Source organism: Hyalella azteca, unplaced genomic scaffold, assembly GCF_000764305.2.
Source record: "Hyalella azteca isolate HAZT.00-mixed unplaced genomic scaffold, Hazt_2.0.2 contig5199, whole genome shotgun sequence".
Taxonomy (NCBI): Eukaryota; Metazoa; Arthropoda; class Malacostraca; order Amphipoda; family Hyalellidae; genus Hyalella; species Hyalella azteca.
In genome coordinates, this window is record NW_025935397.1 from 23,344 (window position 1) to 43,755 (window position 20,412).

The 20,412-nt window shown below is 36.1% G+C and overlaps 3 protein-coding genes across 9 annotated transcripts in view; 1 reads left to right on the forward strand and 2 right to left on the reverse strand.

The window, feature by feature from the left end:
• The window catches only part of LOC108681067, a 14,307-nt gene extending 10,054 nt beyond the window's left edge, over positions 1-4,253 (forward strand). For both annotated transcript variants that reach the window (XM_018170041.2, XM_018170040.2), the window contains exons 3-4: positions 201-293; positions 2,829-4,253. In XM_018170041.2, coding sequence (XP_018025530.1) covers positions 201-293; positions 2,829-2,885 — 150 coding nt within the window. In that variant the 3' untranslated portion in view covers positions 2,886-4,253. The remainder of the gene's footprint in view (positions 1-200; positions 294-2,828) is intronic.
• Positions 4,254-5,986: 1,733 nt separating this feature from the next.
• LOC108681062 lies at positions 5,987-12,902 on the reverse strand. Of its 4 annotated transcripts, none has more exons than XM_047880331.1 (7): positions 12,769-12,902; positions 12,258-12,415; positions 10,633-11,382; positions 8,898-8,998; positions 8,005-8,115; positions 7,001-7,409; positions 5,987-6,255 (listed from the first exon to the last, which is right to left on the reverse strand). In XM_047880331.1, the coding sequence occupies exons 2-7, from the start codon at positions 12,409-12,411 to the stop codon at positions 5,987-5,989; spliced, it is 1,794 nt and encodes a 597-aa protein (XP_047736287.1). In that variant the 5' UTR covers positions 12,412-12,415; positions 12,769-12,902. The 4 variants fall into 4 exon arrangements, with proteins under 4 accessions (XP_047736287.1, XP_047736286.1, XP_047736285.1 ...); XM_047880330.1 differs by having other exon boundaries at positions 12,258-12,430; XM_047880329.1 differs by having other exon boundaries at positions 8,898-8,983; positions 12,258-12,902.
• Positions 12,903-13,698: 796 nt separating this feature from the next.
• Positions 13,699-20,412, reverse strand: part of LOC108681066 (glutamic acid-rich protein) — an 11,397-nt gene continuing 4,683 nt past the window's right edge. For all 3 annotated transcript variants that reach the window (XM_018170039.2, XM_018170038.2, XM_018170036.2), the window contains exons 2-5: positions 16,444-16,584; positions 15,388-15,621; positions 14,389-14,424; positions 13,699-14,138 (exon numbers count right to left, since the gene is read on the reverse strand). In XM_018170039.2, the coding sequence (XP_018025528.1) occupies positions 13,866-14,138; positions 14,389-14,424; positions 15,388-15,621; positions 16,444-16,569 (669 nt within the window). In that variant the 5' untranslated portion in view covers positions 16,570-16,584 and the 3' untranslated portion in view covers positions 13,699-13,865. The remainder of the gene's footprint in view (positions 14,139-14,388; positions 14,425-15,387; positions 15,622-16,443; positions 16,585-20,412) is intronic.

Sequence of the window (20,412 nt, forward strand, 5' to 3'; positions counted from 1 at the left end):
AGCATATGTTCAGTCTTAAAATGCCTCGTACCCTACGGAACAACTGATATCTAGGAGCGATTTTAAATCTACCGTCCGTAAGGCCAGTCTAGTCAAGAAAAGTACAAGAATCGGCGACAGGCCTATCCAGGCCTATTTATTTAATGCCGAAGATACTATACTATACTATACTATACTATATGAAGTTATTTCGCCTGCAGATCCTGAGCCAGCGCGTCAAGAGCGCCAAGAATACGAGCGCCAGAAGCGAGCAGGCGAGAGCGCGGGTCGCCGAGAGCAAAGAAGTCGATCAGGTGAATGGTGGTGAATGATGGTGATGGTGACGATGATGGTGACGATGATGATGATGATGTTTTAGTGATGAATGATAGTGATGGTCGCGATGATGGCAATTTTGGTAGTAAGTGTAGTGATATGTATTTCGTACGTATATTTTCGGTAAAACAGTTAATCATGTGACACGATATATGCATTGTCATTCATTGACAACTAGATTTTGTTAGATAGTTGAAAATGAGGTATCTGATGCTATAACATTGCATAAAATACCTAAAAACTTAAGCCATAATATTGCTAAAATTATTCCAAGTTTACGAGTAGAAGTGATGCCGCTGATCGATGTCCACGCTGCTTGTTCATTGTTAGCACTCCTGTTGTTTAATTTTTTCAAATTTCAATAATTTTTCAACTCTGACAATCTAAATTCTCTGCCCATTTAGATTGTAGTTTATCTTAATTTTCAAAATTTATATTGACTAATATACTTTCTCACCGATTAAAGGTGCGTCAGTTGAAGCACCCAACAAATAGCGAATTTTTCAAGTTTGCTATTATTTTTCTTATAGAATTTCAATTTTTAAAAAGTTGGAATAGCCAATTTTTGTAGTTTCACCATTTCTATCCATACCAGTATGATTTTTTATTGATTATTGCACAAAGAAATTATTTCCAGGCATATATAGGGATAATAACCATTCAAAGTTTGCTACTTATATTTTATTTACATTAACAAAAAATGGACTTCGGTCACCGTTCATCCTTCAGCTGATACAGGCTGAAGAGAAAGCCCTGCATCGGCCCAGCAGCGACACAGCAGTTCAACTTCCTCCTCTCTCTTCCATGAGATTCCGACATCACATAAATGAACCTTATCAACCTTATCAACGTATTGAAGATAACGATTCTGTTCATTCACAATGCACCCTCTCCTCCGCCGCTTCGTCTGACGTCACACCGCAACAGTCAGCGCAATATCAACGTAGACAATACGATTTACGCAAGCAATATGAAGAAGAATACGAAATGCTCAAGCAAGAACGACTCAAAGAGATGCAAGAAGTAGCCTAGATTGCACTTATTACCTAGAAAATAATAAGTGTTCAGAAAATTTTTCGGAGAAATCGTCGCCTGAGAAAATATTGTTTTTAATGCCCGTGCAAAGAAATATTTTTTCGTGGTAGTTAAAATGCCGAAAAATTTCGTGGTGACAATTTAACATAGAAAATCAAATTTCAGAGATGTGCAAAACTACAGAAACTGTCCCGTAGTTATTTATAATGGCAACATAGACTTACTCGCAAGAGCATTAAGCGTAATGCGAATGTCCTTAATAAAATGTGAATTTGAAAAGAGAGTTGGAACAATGCTTTAAAAATGAAGTGTATAATGAGTGACGTACGGAAAAAAACGAAACTGAACAAAAAAAAATTCTTTTTTAGATACATCAGTGAAGTTTCAATGTTTACATTACATCTGCTTAAGGTAACAGCAGATATTTCAGGATACAAAGATTCATATCTAATTCGTCCTTCCTTTACAGACATGAATGAGTAACGACATTCCCAGTAATAATTTGTATGTCAAACTTCACTGGTAGATGTAAATTTACAGGGATAAAGTCCTGCATTATAATAAACTTTATTTCAGATTTAAATGCATTTTTACGTCAGAAACAGCGCCATTCCTGATGCTGCATAAAACATTTCGTTGATTGTATGTTTACCACCTTTCTATTGACGTCGAACGTTAAAATAATATGTACATACTAACACAGCGAATAGTTATTATACAATATACATACAAATGCAATCCATAGTGGCTGCGGTCTAAGTGTTAACACATGTTTAGTTGCTCTGTGTTTGTTTTCACACATGTTTAGTTTCTGCTGTGTTTTAACACATGTTTAGTTGCTGCAGTGTTAATTTTGACACATGTTCAGTGGCACGCAATCGCAAAGAAATATTCTCATTTGTGTAATATGTAGAAATATGAAAATGAAGGTGAAAAGTCATATCATCTATAGTAATATTTGACCTGGACCTACCCTTTCGCAATCGTACAGATCTGAACTGTGCAATGGCATACTCTGCCTAAAATACGATTCAACCAGTCAATATTTCTATTAAATATTTCAATATTTAATAGTATATTCCTCTTCCCATCATTCGATTTTACAAGGCAATAACTTTCATTCCTTTCCTTATTATATGATACTACAAGGCAATATGTTTCATTCCTATTTATATTATGCAATTTCACAAGGTAATAACTTTAATTCCTCTTTTTTACTATATGATACCACAAGGTAATATGTGTCATTCCTCTCTCTATTATACGATATTACAAAGCAATATTTTTCATTTCTCTTTCCATCATACGTAATTTAACTCAGCATATTGCATTGCTCCATGCAAATAACAATCACAGGTGTTATTCAGTCGTTCCAAATAAACAATTAATAACCAGTTACTATTATTATGATTGTTCCACTATATAAGTAACAAGCTTCTATTATATTGATAATTTACCCATATTTCTCTCCATTGCAGAACGATGATGGACCCATTGAGAGCGCCAAGCTCATCAGCCACGATAATGGCATCTGAGTGCTGGCGACTTTACGTGTTGTTCAAGAACAAAATTTAAGGCCGTTATTTATTATGTTTCTTGTCTTTGAAATTATTCAAGCTATAGCTCTTTCAAAACATTAATGTTGTTCAAGAACAAAATTTAATGCCGTTATTTATTATGTTGCTGGTCCTTTAAATTGTTCAAGCTATAGCGCTTTCAAAGCATCAAGCATTAGTTCCAGAATAATTGAATTATTCAGATTGCTAGTTTATTATTGGAACATTTCATAATTTAGATTTTTTGTTAGTTGCAATATATTCCTGGAAATAGAATTCATTTTCAATACTAAGGCTGGCATCCAACAGTCTGATTGCCGAATTCTCTTGCTGCTTAGGATGTTTCTTTCAGAATATCTATTGCTTGGTTGCAATGTATCGGTTACTTAGAAAATAGGTTCTGGGACCACTAATTTACCGTAAAATAGAATTTTTGTAGTGGTTTTACATGAACAAACGTATATATATAACAAAATGTGTTCGACACCGGACGTATTGGGAGAAGACTTGCACCTCATGTTTATCAAATTGTATGAATCTTCGTTATTATATTAATCTTTTTATTCACGTTCCCTCTAATTCTTGATCCGATTATTGAACAATCACTTACACTGAAATTACCACTTATAATAGGTATTCAAATTCCGCTATACGACTAAATAAAACATCATTTGATGGGATCCTCTTGAAAATAATTAAAAATTTAACACAGTTGGTCAACTTTTGAAAGTAGTCTAGATAATTTTTTTTTTGTCATGTAAATTAACACGTTATTCACCATGAGTAACGATTATTTTTTTGATGAATTATAACCCATGCATAAGATTTTTAAATGAAATGAAAATTTGATCGAATGTGGCAGACGTTGAATTTGGTGATTTTAAGTACCATATAAAATTACACGGAGTACGGAAGTAGAAGCCTTTTTGAGGAGAAATATGTGCACAGTCTCAAAATCAATTAACGCTTTATAAACTTTTGCGTTAAACAATTATTTTAGGAGGGGTCAATTAAATTAATCAATTAAAGCTTTATAAACTTTTGCGTTAAAAATTATTTTCTTCGGCCGGTGATGAGTGAGCCCATTAGTCATTCCGTTATAATATCCAACATATTAAAACTTGTTTGGTATTTCACAGTCGATATTTGTTTTCTCAAATACTAGTACCTATACATACAATATACAAGTTTCGTTTTCTTGAAAAGTTAATTTAAGTGGTCTGTGCAGAATATCGTTATTGAAATAAGGGCTCCGTAATAAAGTATTTTGTTTCATGAATGAACCAGCTGATATTAGCATAAAATTACATTATTAATATTATTTTTCATTCAAGAACTAAATATAAATTAATTGATGTTCAGGACCGTTCAATAAAAAAAATTTATTCACATTAATGTGAAAATTTAGTTTATTTCCTAAATTGCGTACATATTCTTTTACATGATTTACTTTGTTTCCAGTAAAAGTTACCTACACTAGTGGGGTAAAAAGTTTGCGTATGTATTCTTTTATATGATTTGCTTTGTTTCCAGTAAAAGTTACCCTGCACTAATGGGGTAAAAAAATTGCGTGTATACTCTTATATGATTTGCTTCGTTTCCAGTAAAAGTTACCCTACATAAGCGGGGTACAAAATTTGCGTATGTATTCTGTGATATGATTTACTTCGTTTCCAGAAAAAGTTACCCTACACTAATGGGTAAAAAATTTGCGTTTATAATCTTTTATATGAATTGCTTCGTTTCCAGTAAAAGTTACCCTACACTAATGGGGTAAAAAATTTGCGTATATATTCTTTTATATGAATTGCTTCGTTTCCAGTAAAAGTTACCCTCCCCTAGTGGGGTTAAAAATATGCGTATGTATTCTTTGCTATGATTTACTTCGTTTCCAATAAAACTTACCCTACACTAGTGGGGAAAATAATACTTATTATATTTAAGGATTAAAATCACGGTTTGAAGCATGAGTGAGGAAGCGACCGCACAATGATGCAAGTCACTAAATAAATTGAGCAATGCTCACAACTATTCGCTGTTTTTATTGTTAATAAACCAATATATTGAAATCCTGCTAGACAATTTCACTGCTATAATTAAAAAGAATTTCACCTGCCATTTCTGTTACCTGCTGGCCTGCTAAGGATCAGCTTTAATCCACAGGCTAAAGTTTTTCCTGTGGAGAACGACTATGGATATTAGAAATATGACATCCTGGCTGGCTTATATTAACACTGAATGGCAATTAGAGGATGGACTTAAAGCAGAATACATTTGTAATGGATAGAGAAACGATATATATTGATTATATTCATGTTAATTTATTAATATGTTCATCGAACATATTAATGTTAATATGTTCTATATTTTATAAACTCACTGTTTTTATTAGTTAATGATTCTTCTCAGTATATTTTTCTTGGAAACTGCACAAGTTACTGTACAAAGCACAAGTTGAAAGATTACTCTGAGTGTGATTAATAAAGTATTGTTACCGCGGTAACAACTTGGGTATTGCAAAACGTAATACACATTTTGGAGAGCGATTAAAATCAACTTCCCTAACGCTGAGTTGAATACTCTGAATTCATTAACTTTGTCAACAAACTTTTTCTAGATGACATGTTTTGCGATCATAATTTTACGAATTCGTTGAGTTCATAGAAAAAATTAACGTGAGTAACAACTCATTCGTAACAACTCATTCATAACAACTCATTCATAACAACTCATTCATAACAACTCATTCGTGACAACTCATTCGTAACAACTCATTCGTAACAACTCATTCGTAACAACTCATTCGTGACAACTCATTCATAACACCTCATTCATAACAACTCATTCGTAACAACTCATTCATAACAACTCATTCATAACAACTCATTCATAACAACTCATTCNATTATATAAACTACTTAAATGAGCGGCGCTTGACACAAAGGGCACCGGCCACGCCCCTGCGATGCCCTGACGATGCGCAGGAGGCACTCCGCATGGTATTATAATTATAAAATATTTTACTGTCATAATCATAATAAATTATACCAATAAAAATACCAATAATTATAATAAACAACTCAAATAAGCGGCGCCTGGCACAAAGGGCACCGGCCACGCCCCTGCGACGCCCTGACGATGCGCAGGAGGCACTCTGCGTGGTAGAAGTGACGACATGACGTCACCCGGGCGCTGGTCATGCAGCTCAGGCAGACGCTGCAGCGGTCGTTGTGTTCTCTCAGCTCAGTTTCTTCAGCTCGGCGGAACGCGGAAAGTTCAGATAAATGCGCTGAATGTTTCAGCTGAAGTGACCGGCACTTCATGAAGTCAGCTCGAGCGAATACAAGACCTGAAATTACAGTATATATTAAATGTTTTATGAATATTATATATTCATTAGTATTGGATGGCTGAATTAGTGTGTTTAAGCTCGTGCCACTAAAGACTAGAGCATTCATATTTATTTAAATTATCAGGTTTTATATACTTATATATTTATTCTTCGTGTATTTTTTGGGGCACGTTGCAGCTATTTGTATAATTATTTAGCCTAGTTGATATGTATGAGGGTTATAGCAAATTCATTCAGATATTGATATTCAGATAATCACATTTTGAAATATGTACAGAAAAGTCATTTTACATCGCAAGGAATGCACTACTGAATATTAATTTTTTAGTCTATAACAAGAAAATTCGTCGATACCAAGCTGTGGTGCGCATGAAAAATTATGCACAAATTATGGTATTTATATGCCAAAGAAAAACTATTCTTTTTGAATTTAATTTACGCGGTGGCGACAAGACAAGCGGGTTATAACAACAACCAGCCAGTGGTACCTAAGATACCGACCCGTGATACCAAGATACCGACCCGTGATACCCAAGATACCGACCAGTGATACCCAAGATACCAACCCGTGATACCCAAGATACCGACCAGCGATACCCAAGATACCGACCCGTGATACCCAAGATACCAACCCGTGATACCCAAGATACCGACCCATGATACCCAAGATACCGACCAATGATACCCAAGATACCGACCCGTGAGACCCAAGATACCGACCAGTGATACCCAAGATACCGACCAGCGATACTCAGTCTCCAGTAACCAAGGTAGAGGCAAGGTACAATGAACAGCCCCATGGAGCAGAGTTGGAGCAGCTGGAGCAGCAGTGGCACGTAGAGCTCCTCCAAGGAGTCCCAAAATCTGAATTTCTTCTCCACCATAAAATGGAGCACATATTTCCGACAGATTTTCTCCGTGGTTATCCAGTACATGGAGGAGAAGAAAATATAGGCAGCGTTTGGGGAATAGTTATTTAGGCCTTTCTCTAGGCCTAGCATGAGAAGTAGGAAGACAAAAGTGGTCATGAAAGTGACCGCTTTTGTCCACTCTAGGACGATGTTGGTGGTGGACAGCGCTAGATGGCGGACAGAGCTCGTTGGTCCGCCAATGCGGACAGACAATGACCATTGTTGCCGCGTCAGCAGTCCCTGGTCACGTACGGAACTCATGGGTAAAGGACAAATGTCTTTCTTATCATGAGTATAATTAAAATTGGTTGGCCAACGACAACGGGTTGGCATTCCTAACTCCATTTCTAACTCAGTTGATTAGATGGAGGTAATGCGTTTAGTGCAATGGAGATTGTGGGACAATTTTAAATTCTTGCACAATTTAAAAAGGCTAGGCTGATATAGCCATTTTTTGACAATAGCAAATAATTACATTGTATGGAATGAGACATAGTCGATTTAAATGCAGCATAATTATTATAAAAATGTATCAAAATTCAACAATGCTGAGTGTAATAATAAAAACTTTATAATGAAATCAATCATTCAAACAACACCAGGAAGCTCAAACCGTTAGGACAATGAATGGACATCTGTCCTCACTGGAATTGTATTCCTGATAATTATTATTCTTCAATAACACTAATTTGGATAACGAATAGGCTAGAATATTTTACTAGAACCTTGTAGTTTAAATGCTTCAATAAAGAGGGACACTTCAAAAGAAGCAAGGGAGATGCTACAAGAGCAGCTATGTAAATGCTGTAGCAGTAGCGTCACAAGTGTGACTTACCTCAGCATAGTCGATGCAGTAAGTAACGATGCTACAGAACATCAGCGTGTAGAGTGATGCTAAATTCTGTCCAGGCAACAAGCACTTATCGCACATCGATAAGAAGACCATCTGCGATAACAAGCAGTCATGCCAAACGTCATTATTATAAACCATCTGCGATAACAAGCAGTCATGGCAAACGTCATTATTATGAACCATCTGCGATAACAAGCAGTCATGGCAAACGTCATTATTATGAACCATCTGCGATAACAAGCAGTCATGACAAACGTCATTATTATGAACCATCTGCGATAACAAGCAGTCATGACAAACGTCATTATTATGAACCATCTGCGATAACAAGCCGTCATAACAACGTCATTATTATGAACCATCTGCGATAACAAGCCGTCATAACAACGTCATTATTATGAACCATCTGCGATAACAAGCAGTCATGACACACGTCATTATTATGAACCATCTGCGATAACAAGCAGTCATGACACACGTCATTATTATGAACCATCAGCGATAACAAGCAGTCATGACAAACGTCATTGTTATGAACTGTCCGCGAAAACAAACAGTCATTACAAATGTCATTTTGTAGTATTTACGCCTTTATTTCTCTGAACGGAGATTTATTTCAAGCGTGAATTAGTTACTTGAAAACCGTTTTATATACTATGAGTAATTAACTTCTTACTGCATTCCGTATAACAAGCTGGACAAGCAGGGTTTTATTTAAGGTTTATAACATAAATAATTTAATTCAGCTGTTTTATTTGACCTCATAATTAATTATAAAATATTTTACCGTCATAATCATAATAATGATAGTAATGATGATAATGATAATAACGATAATAAATAATAATAATAATGAACCACTACACCAAACTCGCCTGCTTGGCGAGGGTGGTAAGGTTCCCTTGCGTTGCCAAGAAGTCGTCAAGGCGGAACAACAGGCGCCGCGCCTGCTCCTTGGCAGCTGACAAGCATGAGGCTGAAAAGTGAGTCAAGCGTCAGCGGAACGTTCCATGCGGCTGTAAAGTGGGTCAAGTGTCAGCGGGAACGTTGCATGCAGCTGTAAAGTAAGTCAAGTGTCAGCGGAACGTTCCAAACGGCTGTAAAGTGAGTCAAGTGTCAGTGGGAACGCTCCATGCGGCTGTAAAGTGGGTCAAGTGTCAGCGGGAACGTTGCATGCAGCTGTAAAGTGGGTCAAGTGTCAGCGGAACGTTCCAAACGGCTGTAAAGTGAGTCAAGTGTCAGTGGGAACGTTCCATGTGGCTGTAAAGTGGGTCAAGTGTCAGCGGGACGTTCCATGCGGCTGTAAAGTGGGTCAAGTGTCAGCGGAACGTTCCATGAGGCTGTAAAGTGGGTCAATTGTCAGCGGAACGTTCCATGAGGCTGTAAAGTGGGTCAAGTGTCAGCGGGACGTCAGGGGACGTTTAGTGTTAAAATATTGTAAGCGGCCTAGTGTCAGCTGGACGGATAACGGAAAAAATATTCTGAGCGGTTTATAACGATGGTAAATAAAAATGGTAAAATAATGGGAGCCTATAACCATGGTAAAATAAAGGGAGCGGTTAAGTGTCAACTAACTAATAATGGAAAATTGTTACAATTGTTACCAGGAATTTATGTCTGATATTTCACAGAGCATCAAACATAATAAATAATCATAATTCATGATAATTTCTAAAGGCTTTACATTCACCATGGAAGAGAATAATATTAGATTACAACTGTTGGGGTAAAGCTATCGCTATATTATCCCCAGATTCAAAATCAGTAAGATGATATCGTATTGTCATTGAGAAAACATTTCCCTGAAATTGTTCATAGTCAGAGTCTTTCGATGTTAAAACAACATAGCAAAACTCTCCGAACAAGACTGCTTTGAGAAAAATTTTGATCATTCAATTTCATATGAACAAAGCAATCATGCATGGACTGTAATGTTGCTCGTTAACATGAACATTGTCATGTTGTTCATCAACACGAACATTGTTATGCTGTTCATTAACGTGAACATTGTATAGCTGTTCATCAACATGAACATTGTCATGTTGTTCATCAACATGAACATTGTTATGCTGTTCATTAACGCGAACATTGTCATGTTGTTCATCAACATGAACATTGCCATGTTGTTCATCAACCTGAATACTGGCATGTTGTTTATTAACATGAACATTGTGATGTTGGTCATTGACATGAATACATGAAATGATGAGAATGCATTTATACTTCCATTTCTCCAAAAAGAAAACTTATTGAAATTTATTCTCATTCAAAATTGTTACAGGACAAGCATTCTTCGCAATTAACAAATCAAATTTTTCCTGATTTCAAAACAATACGTTATTAAAGGTTTGCTTGAAACGCAATGACGGACAAAAACTACGGTCAAAAAAGGCATAACGTTTCTATAGACACTCTCAAGATTTTTCGATTATACATTTTTCTCAGTCTCGCAGTATTGTCTTAAAACCAAGCGCAAAATAAAAAGGCTGTGTTTGATAATATATTTCGCTATTATTTTTATCCTTTGGATGACACCATCCAGGAGCTTCTTGCACGAACCTTTGAAATATGAAGACAAAGATAGTGATTAGATGTAATCAAGTCACTTACCTTCAAATGATCCATGCCGGTACAGTCGCAGCAGCAAGCCCACAACACATCCAGCAGCCGTCAGCGACAGGGCCTTATAATAGCCTTTGCTTGAAGATATCCCCTTTCCCTTTATTTTGCCATCTCTGTCATTCATTTGAAAGCATCCTGAACTTTCGACGTTTTCGATGCACTCTTTCATTAATTGTTCACGACCGTCGATATTCACGTTAGTTACGTATCCAAGTTTTGATGACGAGTCTTTTTCCCTGGGCTCATTATCATTTACGTCTACGTCGTATGATGATTCCACTGGACTGAGTTTTTCAATGAAGGACATAATTGCCTTCACAGAATTTTCTTTATTGAAACACGATTCTGAAACTCCGTTTGATAACTTTGAGTCCGTCTTGTCGGTGAGTGTACCCAGTTCAGATTTCGATCGCTGGAATATAGCTGTATTACTGTCGGCTACTTCAAAATCCGGTTGCATATTTATCTGCGGATCCGGATTCAAGTTAATACAAGGCATAAGCTCTAATGTTACGGCTAGAGAATCAGTGATATTATTCTCTTCATTTATCGTAGTTACCGCCGGAATTTTGTGAGTTTCTTTGGGAGTTACTTCGTTTTCTTCGGCATCGTCACCGTTAACTCGAACTGCTGAAGGATTTCGACTACTGATGGCGTTCGAGCCAACACCATGACGCTGCTTGAGCTTTTTTAGGGACATCCCCAGGGGCGTGAACAGAATCAAGAAGATGGTTATGCCTGTGGAATTAACGAAGGTTATTGATACAGGACAGACTTTGAAACTGGTCTACATTCTTATTGGATTGGCTACTTATATTCTCTATTTTTTTTTTATAATCCATAACAATTTATGACTTGTCAACTCAAAAGTCAACTAAAACCATTGCCAAAACTATAAAACATTTCATTTAAGTTTAGTATCCCCTTAAAAGCACATCCCTTTTGATAGATGATTATTAAACTACGCCCATAAACGTTATTTGATTAATATTTCTGAAACTAGAACGCACACAAATTAATGCACGACAAGGTATTTAACAATTGGAATAATAGAAATGCAATTTTTACCGCGATTAGTAACCAATAATTTTACACAAAACATTTTCCATTAAGTTCTGTGAAAACGGATATATTACTGCGTTATCAGTTTACGCGTTGGAAATATTTCTTCTTAAAATTAAATAGTTAAAGTTCATTTGGATAGCCATCTGAACTTCTGCGCCGTTATGATCTCCATAGCAATGATATATAACGCGCAAATAAATAACGTTTCGAGGCGTCGAACAAACGCTATGCCATACATACGATCTCAGGTTCTTTCGATCGCTCATGGGTTTAAAATGTCCTCATTCACCAGCTTCGTGGTTAGTCCAGACAGAGAGCTGTGTTTTAATGGAGTGTCATAACCAACCTCCAAAGGCTAGACTGCTGTGGCCAACAAAGTTCTCGCACAAATTAATCTTTCCTAACCCATAATTTCAATGGCCAATTTCTTGCAGGAAGAAGAAGTGTGTGTTCAGTACCAGCAGATAACTAACTCGGTCGGGAGGCTACAGCGAAAATTTTCAAGTGCTTCGTATAAGTAAAAATAAGAGAGTAAATTGCTCACGTACTGAGAAGAAAATAGTGGTTTGCTGCTCTCTGCTTAGACCGGTTGGGCTGACAGCTCATGTCTAGTCGGCACCACGCGAGGCGGGTTGGTAGCGGCACAGTTTCATTCAACCGGACGCGCTCCAAACGTTGATACCACGCAACCGACCGATGCATCGATCTGTATAGCATATCACTGTAAAGCATAGTAGTGTCTGAGCAGAAGAATAGACCAAGTTTGGGCTGTTGCCGATGAATAGTAGCTTAACGATCCCTATAGCACAGGTTGACATCCCTATTGCATTGTCAACGCATCTAGTGTGCTTTTGAGTTTTGTTTTCACCTGGTTTTCTTAAGAAGTGTTCTAGTTACCAAAGGTTAAACTTACAGTGGCGTTTGGCATGTGCAAAGAAGCAGTGATTGGAACCAAGAGCACTTTGACATTGAACAATAAATAATTAGTGTTATATGAAATTCTGCAATTAAATACATGATGAGAATTGTTTAGGAATATTGAAGCCAAACTCTCCTTACCGCGAAATTCGGCGAGTATTATCCCTGTGCCAAAAGTTTGCACGATGAAAAGTAAGCTCTTTCCAGTTTATATTGAAAATTATCGCTTTAAACTACAACACTTGCTCACGAGAAACGTTTCCGAGCACCGTGATGCGTCGTCACGCGACGCAAAATGAGTTGTACGTCACGAGCACAGAGCCCATGTCACGCAGTGGCCTTGCGCCAAGTTGGCAGCTTCTTTATTTTGCTCTTATGTGGTCACATGAATTATCTACCGGCAATGCATTTCAGATTACCCTTTCTTTCACTCTCGGTATCCACCAAAGTTTAATTGACATCTCTTCCACTTTCTTCCAACTAGTAGAGAACTGGCGCAGCTTTGAAGATGGATAAAATTCGAACTGCATTGATGCAATTAATTTTTCTACTTACATAACGTATCGAGCTCCTCGTGGTCGAGAGATAGATTCTCTGTTTCATTCATTAGCTTGTTCTCTTCATAACAAGCTATAGAATTAACTTTGTGTGATTTTTTTTCAATAGAGTTGGACAAAACCCTTTGAGCGCCAACAGCGCATGACAAAGAACAGAAATAATTATATTTAACCCAAGCCTTAGGGAGCAAACCGTCATGTAAAATCTACCTTGCTTCAAGTTATTTGGTCCCAGATTATTAATCGATTACTTTAGAAGGAAACTGATAATCTAGCTATTTGATCAGCTTTATTGGAAAACCTTAATTAAAAGCCTACTTTCGGCGCTACGTTGAAATTTGGTTGAACCAACAGAGATTGGAACCTCAGGTACAAGTGGCTTGTATAAACGGGATGCCATGCTTCCTGGATGCTCACACAACCAAGAGAAAGTCCCAATTCAGGTTGAGTCAATATCCTCAACTATAAAAAATCAATTGACTTTCAATAGATTTTCCTCATAGCAAAAAAAAAAATAAATAAATAAATCGAGATGATATCCTCAAATTTAATTAGGAAAAATATATTCGGGGTCAGATCAATCTATTTCCCAACCAAAGAAATGGGTTCGGATCAAACCCTTCACTTTGGAATGAAATGAATGAAAGTACTCATCTAACTAGTCTCTCTTAGAATTTTTACCTATTCATCATCTTCTGCTTCTTCAGCTTCCTCTCCTTCTTCGTTGTCATCATTATCATCATCATCATCCTCTTCACCTTCTACATTTTCCTCATCTTCTGCTTCTTCCCCAGATTCAGCTTCACCATCATCATCCTCTTCGTTATCTTCCTCATCTTCATCTTCTTCCTCATCAACATCACCTTCTTCTTCCTCTACTGCTTCTTCTTCTTCACCAGAGTCCACTTCTTCTTCAACAACTTTCTCAGCCTTGCTATTGCCTTTTGATGGGTCCTGAAAACGAAGGCATAGAATCAAATTGGATCAACTTCGACCTAGAGATTTAAAATATATATACATTTCGTTTTGAAAAATAAATATTTCATCACCAGTATATCCATTATGATTTCTTTAACTAGTTAATTAGTAATTAGTTAATTTAACCTCAAATTATCAGAGAAACCCAAACAAAGAAGAACATGTTTCTAGTTATAAGTTCCTCTTTGACAAAATGTATCTATATGATAAAAAATTGCTCACTCACCTTGCTATCTTTCACCACCAACTTGAATTTCTCCAACTGTCAGAAAAACAGAGTCATGTAAATAAAACTTTTACTAGCAAAGGATAAATGGAATGATGACCAATAAATTTCCTTTAGCTAATTAATAAATTAAACGATTTTCGCAGCACAAAAAAATAGAGAGTTCTGACAGTTATGGCTGTAAATACTGAATATTGAATGGGGATGATTAGTAAATTTTACATAAAACACTATACAAAATGCTAATTTTTTATTAAAAAAATGTGAGTCTAATCTAAACTGAATATTTCATATGAATTAAAAAATAGCGGTTTCAGCGTTCATTAGGCCTAGGCCTATCGCCGATTCTTAACATCGGAGAATATTCACAGCTTGATGCGGTCTCAAACGCGCAACTCGCTGCATCAATTTTGCTGTGCTTAACCGCCCGGCCTCCTTGCCGATTCTGACCAGTAACTGGCGCACAGAGCTGGGATCGAACCCGCACCTATGCTCCAATCTTGGTACTTTGGGGCTATATGGACCTGTCTCCAAAGCTCCCTTAAGCAGCAACCAAAGAAGAGCCATCACAAGTAGAGCCATCATTCTATTCGTGTATAATCCGTGCTATCGGATTATTGACAAAATTCTATCACAAGTCAAGGTGTTGCTACTTGCTAGTAAATCAATAGTTTCCTATCGCTTCAGCAGACACTCTAAACTTGTGCGGAACTCCACTTACGACATCTCCGAGCAGGCGTACAGTTACGTTACGTATCTTCCCGCGCAAATGTTTTGATAATACCACCTCTAGAGTTACGTCATCAAGTCAGCACTTACGCCACTCATAAGTTGATTTTGTGTACTTACAAAGTTTTGATAATACGGCCCCTGAACTGTAACCACTGGGTTAGTAATTTTTAATCACAATTCATTTGTAAACAAAGACAATACCATTTTAATAAACTGCAGGAATTTATGTATGGGTTACCTTGACTAAACATCTAGAAAAGTTCTCACCTTGTGATCAACAGCAAGGACAGCATCTTTCTCAGAGGCAGATGAGAAGGCAACAAAAGCAAAAGTTCTATTGACCAAATTTTTTGGGTTATCCTTCCTGTGGAGAGGCAGAGTAACACTCAAAACTTTGCCATACTTGGAGAAATATTCTTCAATGGTTTCCTTGGTAGTGGTCTTGTTAAGCTTTGACACAAACACTTCATGCTCAAACTTCTGTGGTTCCGACTTGGCTTTCTGTTAAAATAATAGATCAATTTAGAAACATTAAATAATTTTATACAAAAATTTACATAAAATAATCATAATAATCATGTTGACGTGAACATCCGAAGATTTATAGATCTAAAAAAAATTAACAGACATCATAAACATTCCCAAAGATAGGTTTTGTTTACTAATTGAGTTAAAATTGAACATTTGCACTGTACAGAAATTAAAATTAGAATTTCAACATATAATTTTGTATTTCTGCTTCAAGTGGAACAGTTGACGCAGCAAATACCTCTCAACCAGAAATGTTGATTACAAAATTGAGGTGTGCACTGATGGGTATCAACACCCAATGGGGTAGCAATGCACCCAATGGGGTAGCAATTGGGGGGCTTGAAGAAATGCCCACTATTTCTTCAAGCTCCTCCCCATGGCCAAGCACGCTAGAGAGCTTTCTAGCCTATAGAATTATGTGCTAAAATCCATGGAACCTGTAAGTCTGTAGCTACTGCTTGAACCTGTCCTCACTTCATCAACAATAATCCATCAATGCAGTACTGTACCTCCAACACTTACCCTGACTCTAAGGCAAGCAGGTGGAGAGACATGCAAGTATGGAGGTAGGGCCTTGATGAGTGAGAAACATGGGCAAGATTTATATTTCAAATTAATAGTTGAATTAATATTCGAGAAGCTTCAAGTGATCGAGCATATTGTGTGGCATTTCATACAAGAAGGCTTTGCATTGGCAGCAAATTTAGTTGAACTGTTACATTTGTGGCCCATACCTGTAATCCAAACAAAATCTTTACAATGAATCAATGATAAAATAAATTTTAACTCTACCTTCAATTCAGGTTGTGAAGAACCAGATCCTTGGTTTGAGTGCTTGCGCTTCTGTCCAATCTCAGGAGTTTTTGCCTTAGTTGCAACAGCAGCAGCACCTCTCTTAGTGGTCTTATTTTTGGCCATTTTAGAGGCTGTTTCCTGCAATAAAAATGAATTAATTATTTTGAACTTAGATATGCATGCCAAAGTCATAGAAATACTGCCTGTCAATTTATTATTATTTGCTGAAAAGCAAATGCACATCACAAAAAACAGCCAAAAGAAATTGCTACATTAACATGAACAAAGTTTTCAAGTTGGATGGATAGAGAATAAGGGCAAATCTTGATGAATAATATGAAATGGCACCAGATGATAAATTAGATTTACATACAGATGCAGAAATTCTAATGAGATGTTATTATTTTTTTCAGAATAAGGAACCAGAAATATTCATTAAAGTCTTATAAATTTTGATAAATGAATTTTATTTCATTCTAGAGTTACAAGCCAGAGTAGACTTAAATGTTTTATTAAAAAGTTTTCAATCTCAAACTCAGAGATACCAATTCAATATGAAATTTACCAGATAGAAAATTAAATTTAAAATTGTTTTATTTATTGTTTGTTCATAATGATGATATAAGCTTTAGTCAAAACAGACAGCAAGCACAATTACCATTAAATTGAAGGAAAATGTTATATTTCTTTATATTGGGTTAGATTATAGATATCAAATTTTTAAACAACTACACAATACACATGGTTTGCAAATGAGGTAATGTTACAAAAATACATAACTGGGCTTGGACAATGTATTTAAAGCTCCAAATAAAATACTTTAAAAAAACTTTTTTAAAAAACCACGTTTTTCTTGTGGACTAAAAAGTAGAAAATAAATTATGGCTCGCCCAAAAAAAAAAGTGTGTCTGGCAGATTAATGATTAAAGCGAAAAGCACACAACACACGAATTTTGGAAATTTGATGGTGAACGTAAAGCCCGACCCACGTTTTTTGGGGCCAGCCATAATTTATTTTCTACTTTTTAGTCCACAAGAAAAACGTGTTTTTTTTAAGTTTTTTCTTTAAGTATTTTATTTTCTCCTTTTTAGTCCGTTGATGCACGGACTAAAAAGCATGACTTGACTTGTACGTATCCATGTTACGCAGCGTCAGCGCCTGCTCGTCTATAATGTCAGCGCCCGCACGTCATACTATATATATATATACTTTACTCAATTAAGCTAATTTGGGTCTCTAATTGCTAGTTTTTATGATAGTATCTGGAATTGTTAGGCGAAAATAGCCTCCATGCCGAATTTCAGATCTCTAGAGCAATCTGAAGTGGGTTAATTTTTGTTGTCAATGTTAACAACAAACAAACAAACGCAAAGCTAAGCTAAGAAAAACGTTTTAAAATCCTGACAACATGAAATTAGATATTCTTCATTCTGACAAAAGAAAATTAATTTTATACATCAGCAACAAGCTAAGGACAATGATGGTTTGCCACCTCCCTTGAAAATTTGCAGTAATCACCAATAAATTGAAATAAAAACCATTTGCCTATCAAAAATTTATCCAATGCATCTTTATCCCAGGGGCCCTGCCAGATTTAAGCTAAGCAATTCAAGTAGGATGACACTTTTAAACTGATTTTAAAGGCAGTTTATATATAATATCCTGTACCCACAAATTTTACTCAACTCAGTAATGAAGAAGGGTAATTAATAATTACTCTATTCATTATTACTGATCAATAAATAATTAGTAGCTCTTGTAAAATAGTTATGATAAAAAATTCAACTTCCATATTTTGTTCATGCAGAATGGAGTGTTGATAATTTTGGCCATTATCTCCTAACTTTGAAGCCTTGTTCCCTAAACTTTTTATAAATTATACAGGAAATAATACCCCTACCAAGGATCTTACAGCTCCTAAAATGGTAAGGAAGCTCCAAGTTATGTTAAATCTGTATATCATACCCTCAAATGAAACGCCAAGCTAACCAAAAGCTTCCTTAACATTTTTGGAGGTTCAAAACTGCTGCCATCACGATGTATATACAGTGGGGGGAAATAAATATTCGGATACTTGAAAAAATCATATTTTAATGTATGTAAGTACACAAACTTAACAGGAAAAGTGATTTAAATTATGTATAGAGACGCATAGTATTCAAAAATACTATAAAAAAAAATTAAATCTCAATGCAACAAAAAACGGTGCAACATGTTCACTTTTTGGGTGAAAAAAGTATTCGTACAAAACAACTTTTGACTAATATTTCACACCAGAACATTCCAGAATGTACTAGAAACATGTAGCACGTTCCAGTAATGTAATCAGTAACCATAGTTAACGTGTTTTGCAACTACCAGATCATTCTGCAACTGCCCGTAGTACAAGAAGGTCTCAAAAATGGCTAAAGGTAAAGAACTAACAAGTTCCCAAAAACAACTAATTCTATCGCATTGGAAGGAAGGAGAAAGTTATAGGAAGATTGCTAGCCACTTGAATGTTCCTTTAAGAACAGTTGCTTTGTTCATTGGACGCTTCAAGACCCATGACAGCGTTGAAAACCAAAGACGATCAGGTGCTCCTAGGAAGATTTCTGCACAATCTGCTAGATTATTGGGACGAAAAATCCAAGAAAATCCACAGATTACTCGAGGAGAGTTGCAAAGTCACCTGAGTGCCTCAGGAATTCAAGTAACCAAACGAACGATAAGCAATGAACTTCACAGAAATGAATTAAAATCACGCACCCCAAGAAAGACCCCACTCCTAATGAAACGACATCGAGATGCCAGGCTGAAATTCGTCAAGGAGCATAAGGACAAAGACTATGCTTTTTGGGAAAAGGTTCTTTGGATGGACGAAACAAAAATTGAGCTTTTTGGTCGAAATTATCGTCACCATGTGTGGAGGAAAGACGGTGAAGCCTACCTTCCACAGAACACTGTGCCTACTGTAAAGTTTGGTGGTGGCAACATCATGATCTGGTGGTGTTTCTCCGCAAAAGATGTTGGTAACATATCACTTATAGATGGTAGGATGAATGCTGCAAACTACCAGAGCATCCTGGTAAATAATTTGACAACTTCTGTTGAGAAACTAGAGCCACCTGGTGATTGGATTTTCCAGCAGGATAACGATCCTGAGCATACTGCAAGATCCACAAAGAAATGGTTCGCTGATAGAAATGTACACGTTATGGAATGGCCAAGCCAGTCGCCGGACTTAAATCCGATTGAAAATTTGTGGCGGTATTTGAAGATTCAAATTAAGAAAAGGTCCCCAACAAACATTGAATAATTTAAATCACTTTTCCTTTTAAGTTTGTGTATATATACATTAAAATATGATTTTTCAAGTGTACGAATATTTATTTCCCCCCACTGTATATATCTTCTATTCATAGGTTAACCCTTTTGTGACTGAGGAAACTTCTTGGTCCTAAACCATTAGGTATGAACACTTTTTGAACAGCATTGACAATGGTTATTATATCCATGACAAAAAGGTTAAGAAACTTTGAAACACTAATTTAAATAATTAAAAGTTGTTATTATTATAAAATGTTATTATTACTATTTCAGTTTGAACACATAAAAAATTCATTAACAAAAGTTAAACTTGAGTAATGTGTAATAGATGTAACCACAATATATTGCTAGCATTAAAAAAACTTGAAAACATTCATCACCAAATAATTGATACATCTACCTAATGTTCAATAGTATTCCAAATGAAAAAATAAAATTTAATAGGGTAAACGCAGTACATTCCGACACATTAAGGACGCATCGAGAAATGAAAAACTATAAAAAAAACTGTATGCGTTACGTAAATTCTGTTGCCTTCACATGACTCTCAAAACACTTCACTACGCGTCAGCAACGATGAAACGTCACAAAATGTTGTCATATTTATTAAAAAGCCTTTAGAATGGAAACCTACCAAATCCCTATATTCCGTCACT

Bases quoted from the DNA above. Each gene is read 5' to 3' on its own strand.
- LOC108681062 (XM_018170030.2), bottom strand. From the start codon at position 12,441: ATGCTTTACAGTGATATGCTATACAGATCGATGCATCGGTCGGTTGCG. The intron at 8,999-10,632 runs GTAAGTGACTTG...CTCACTTTTCAG, and splicing joins CCGGCATGGATCATTTGAAG to CCTCATGCTTGTCAGCTGCC. The intron at 8,116-8,897 runs GCGAGTTTGGTG...TTGTTATCGCAG, and splicing joins TTACCACCCTCGCCAAGCAG to ATGGTCTTCTTATCGATGTG.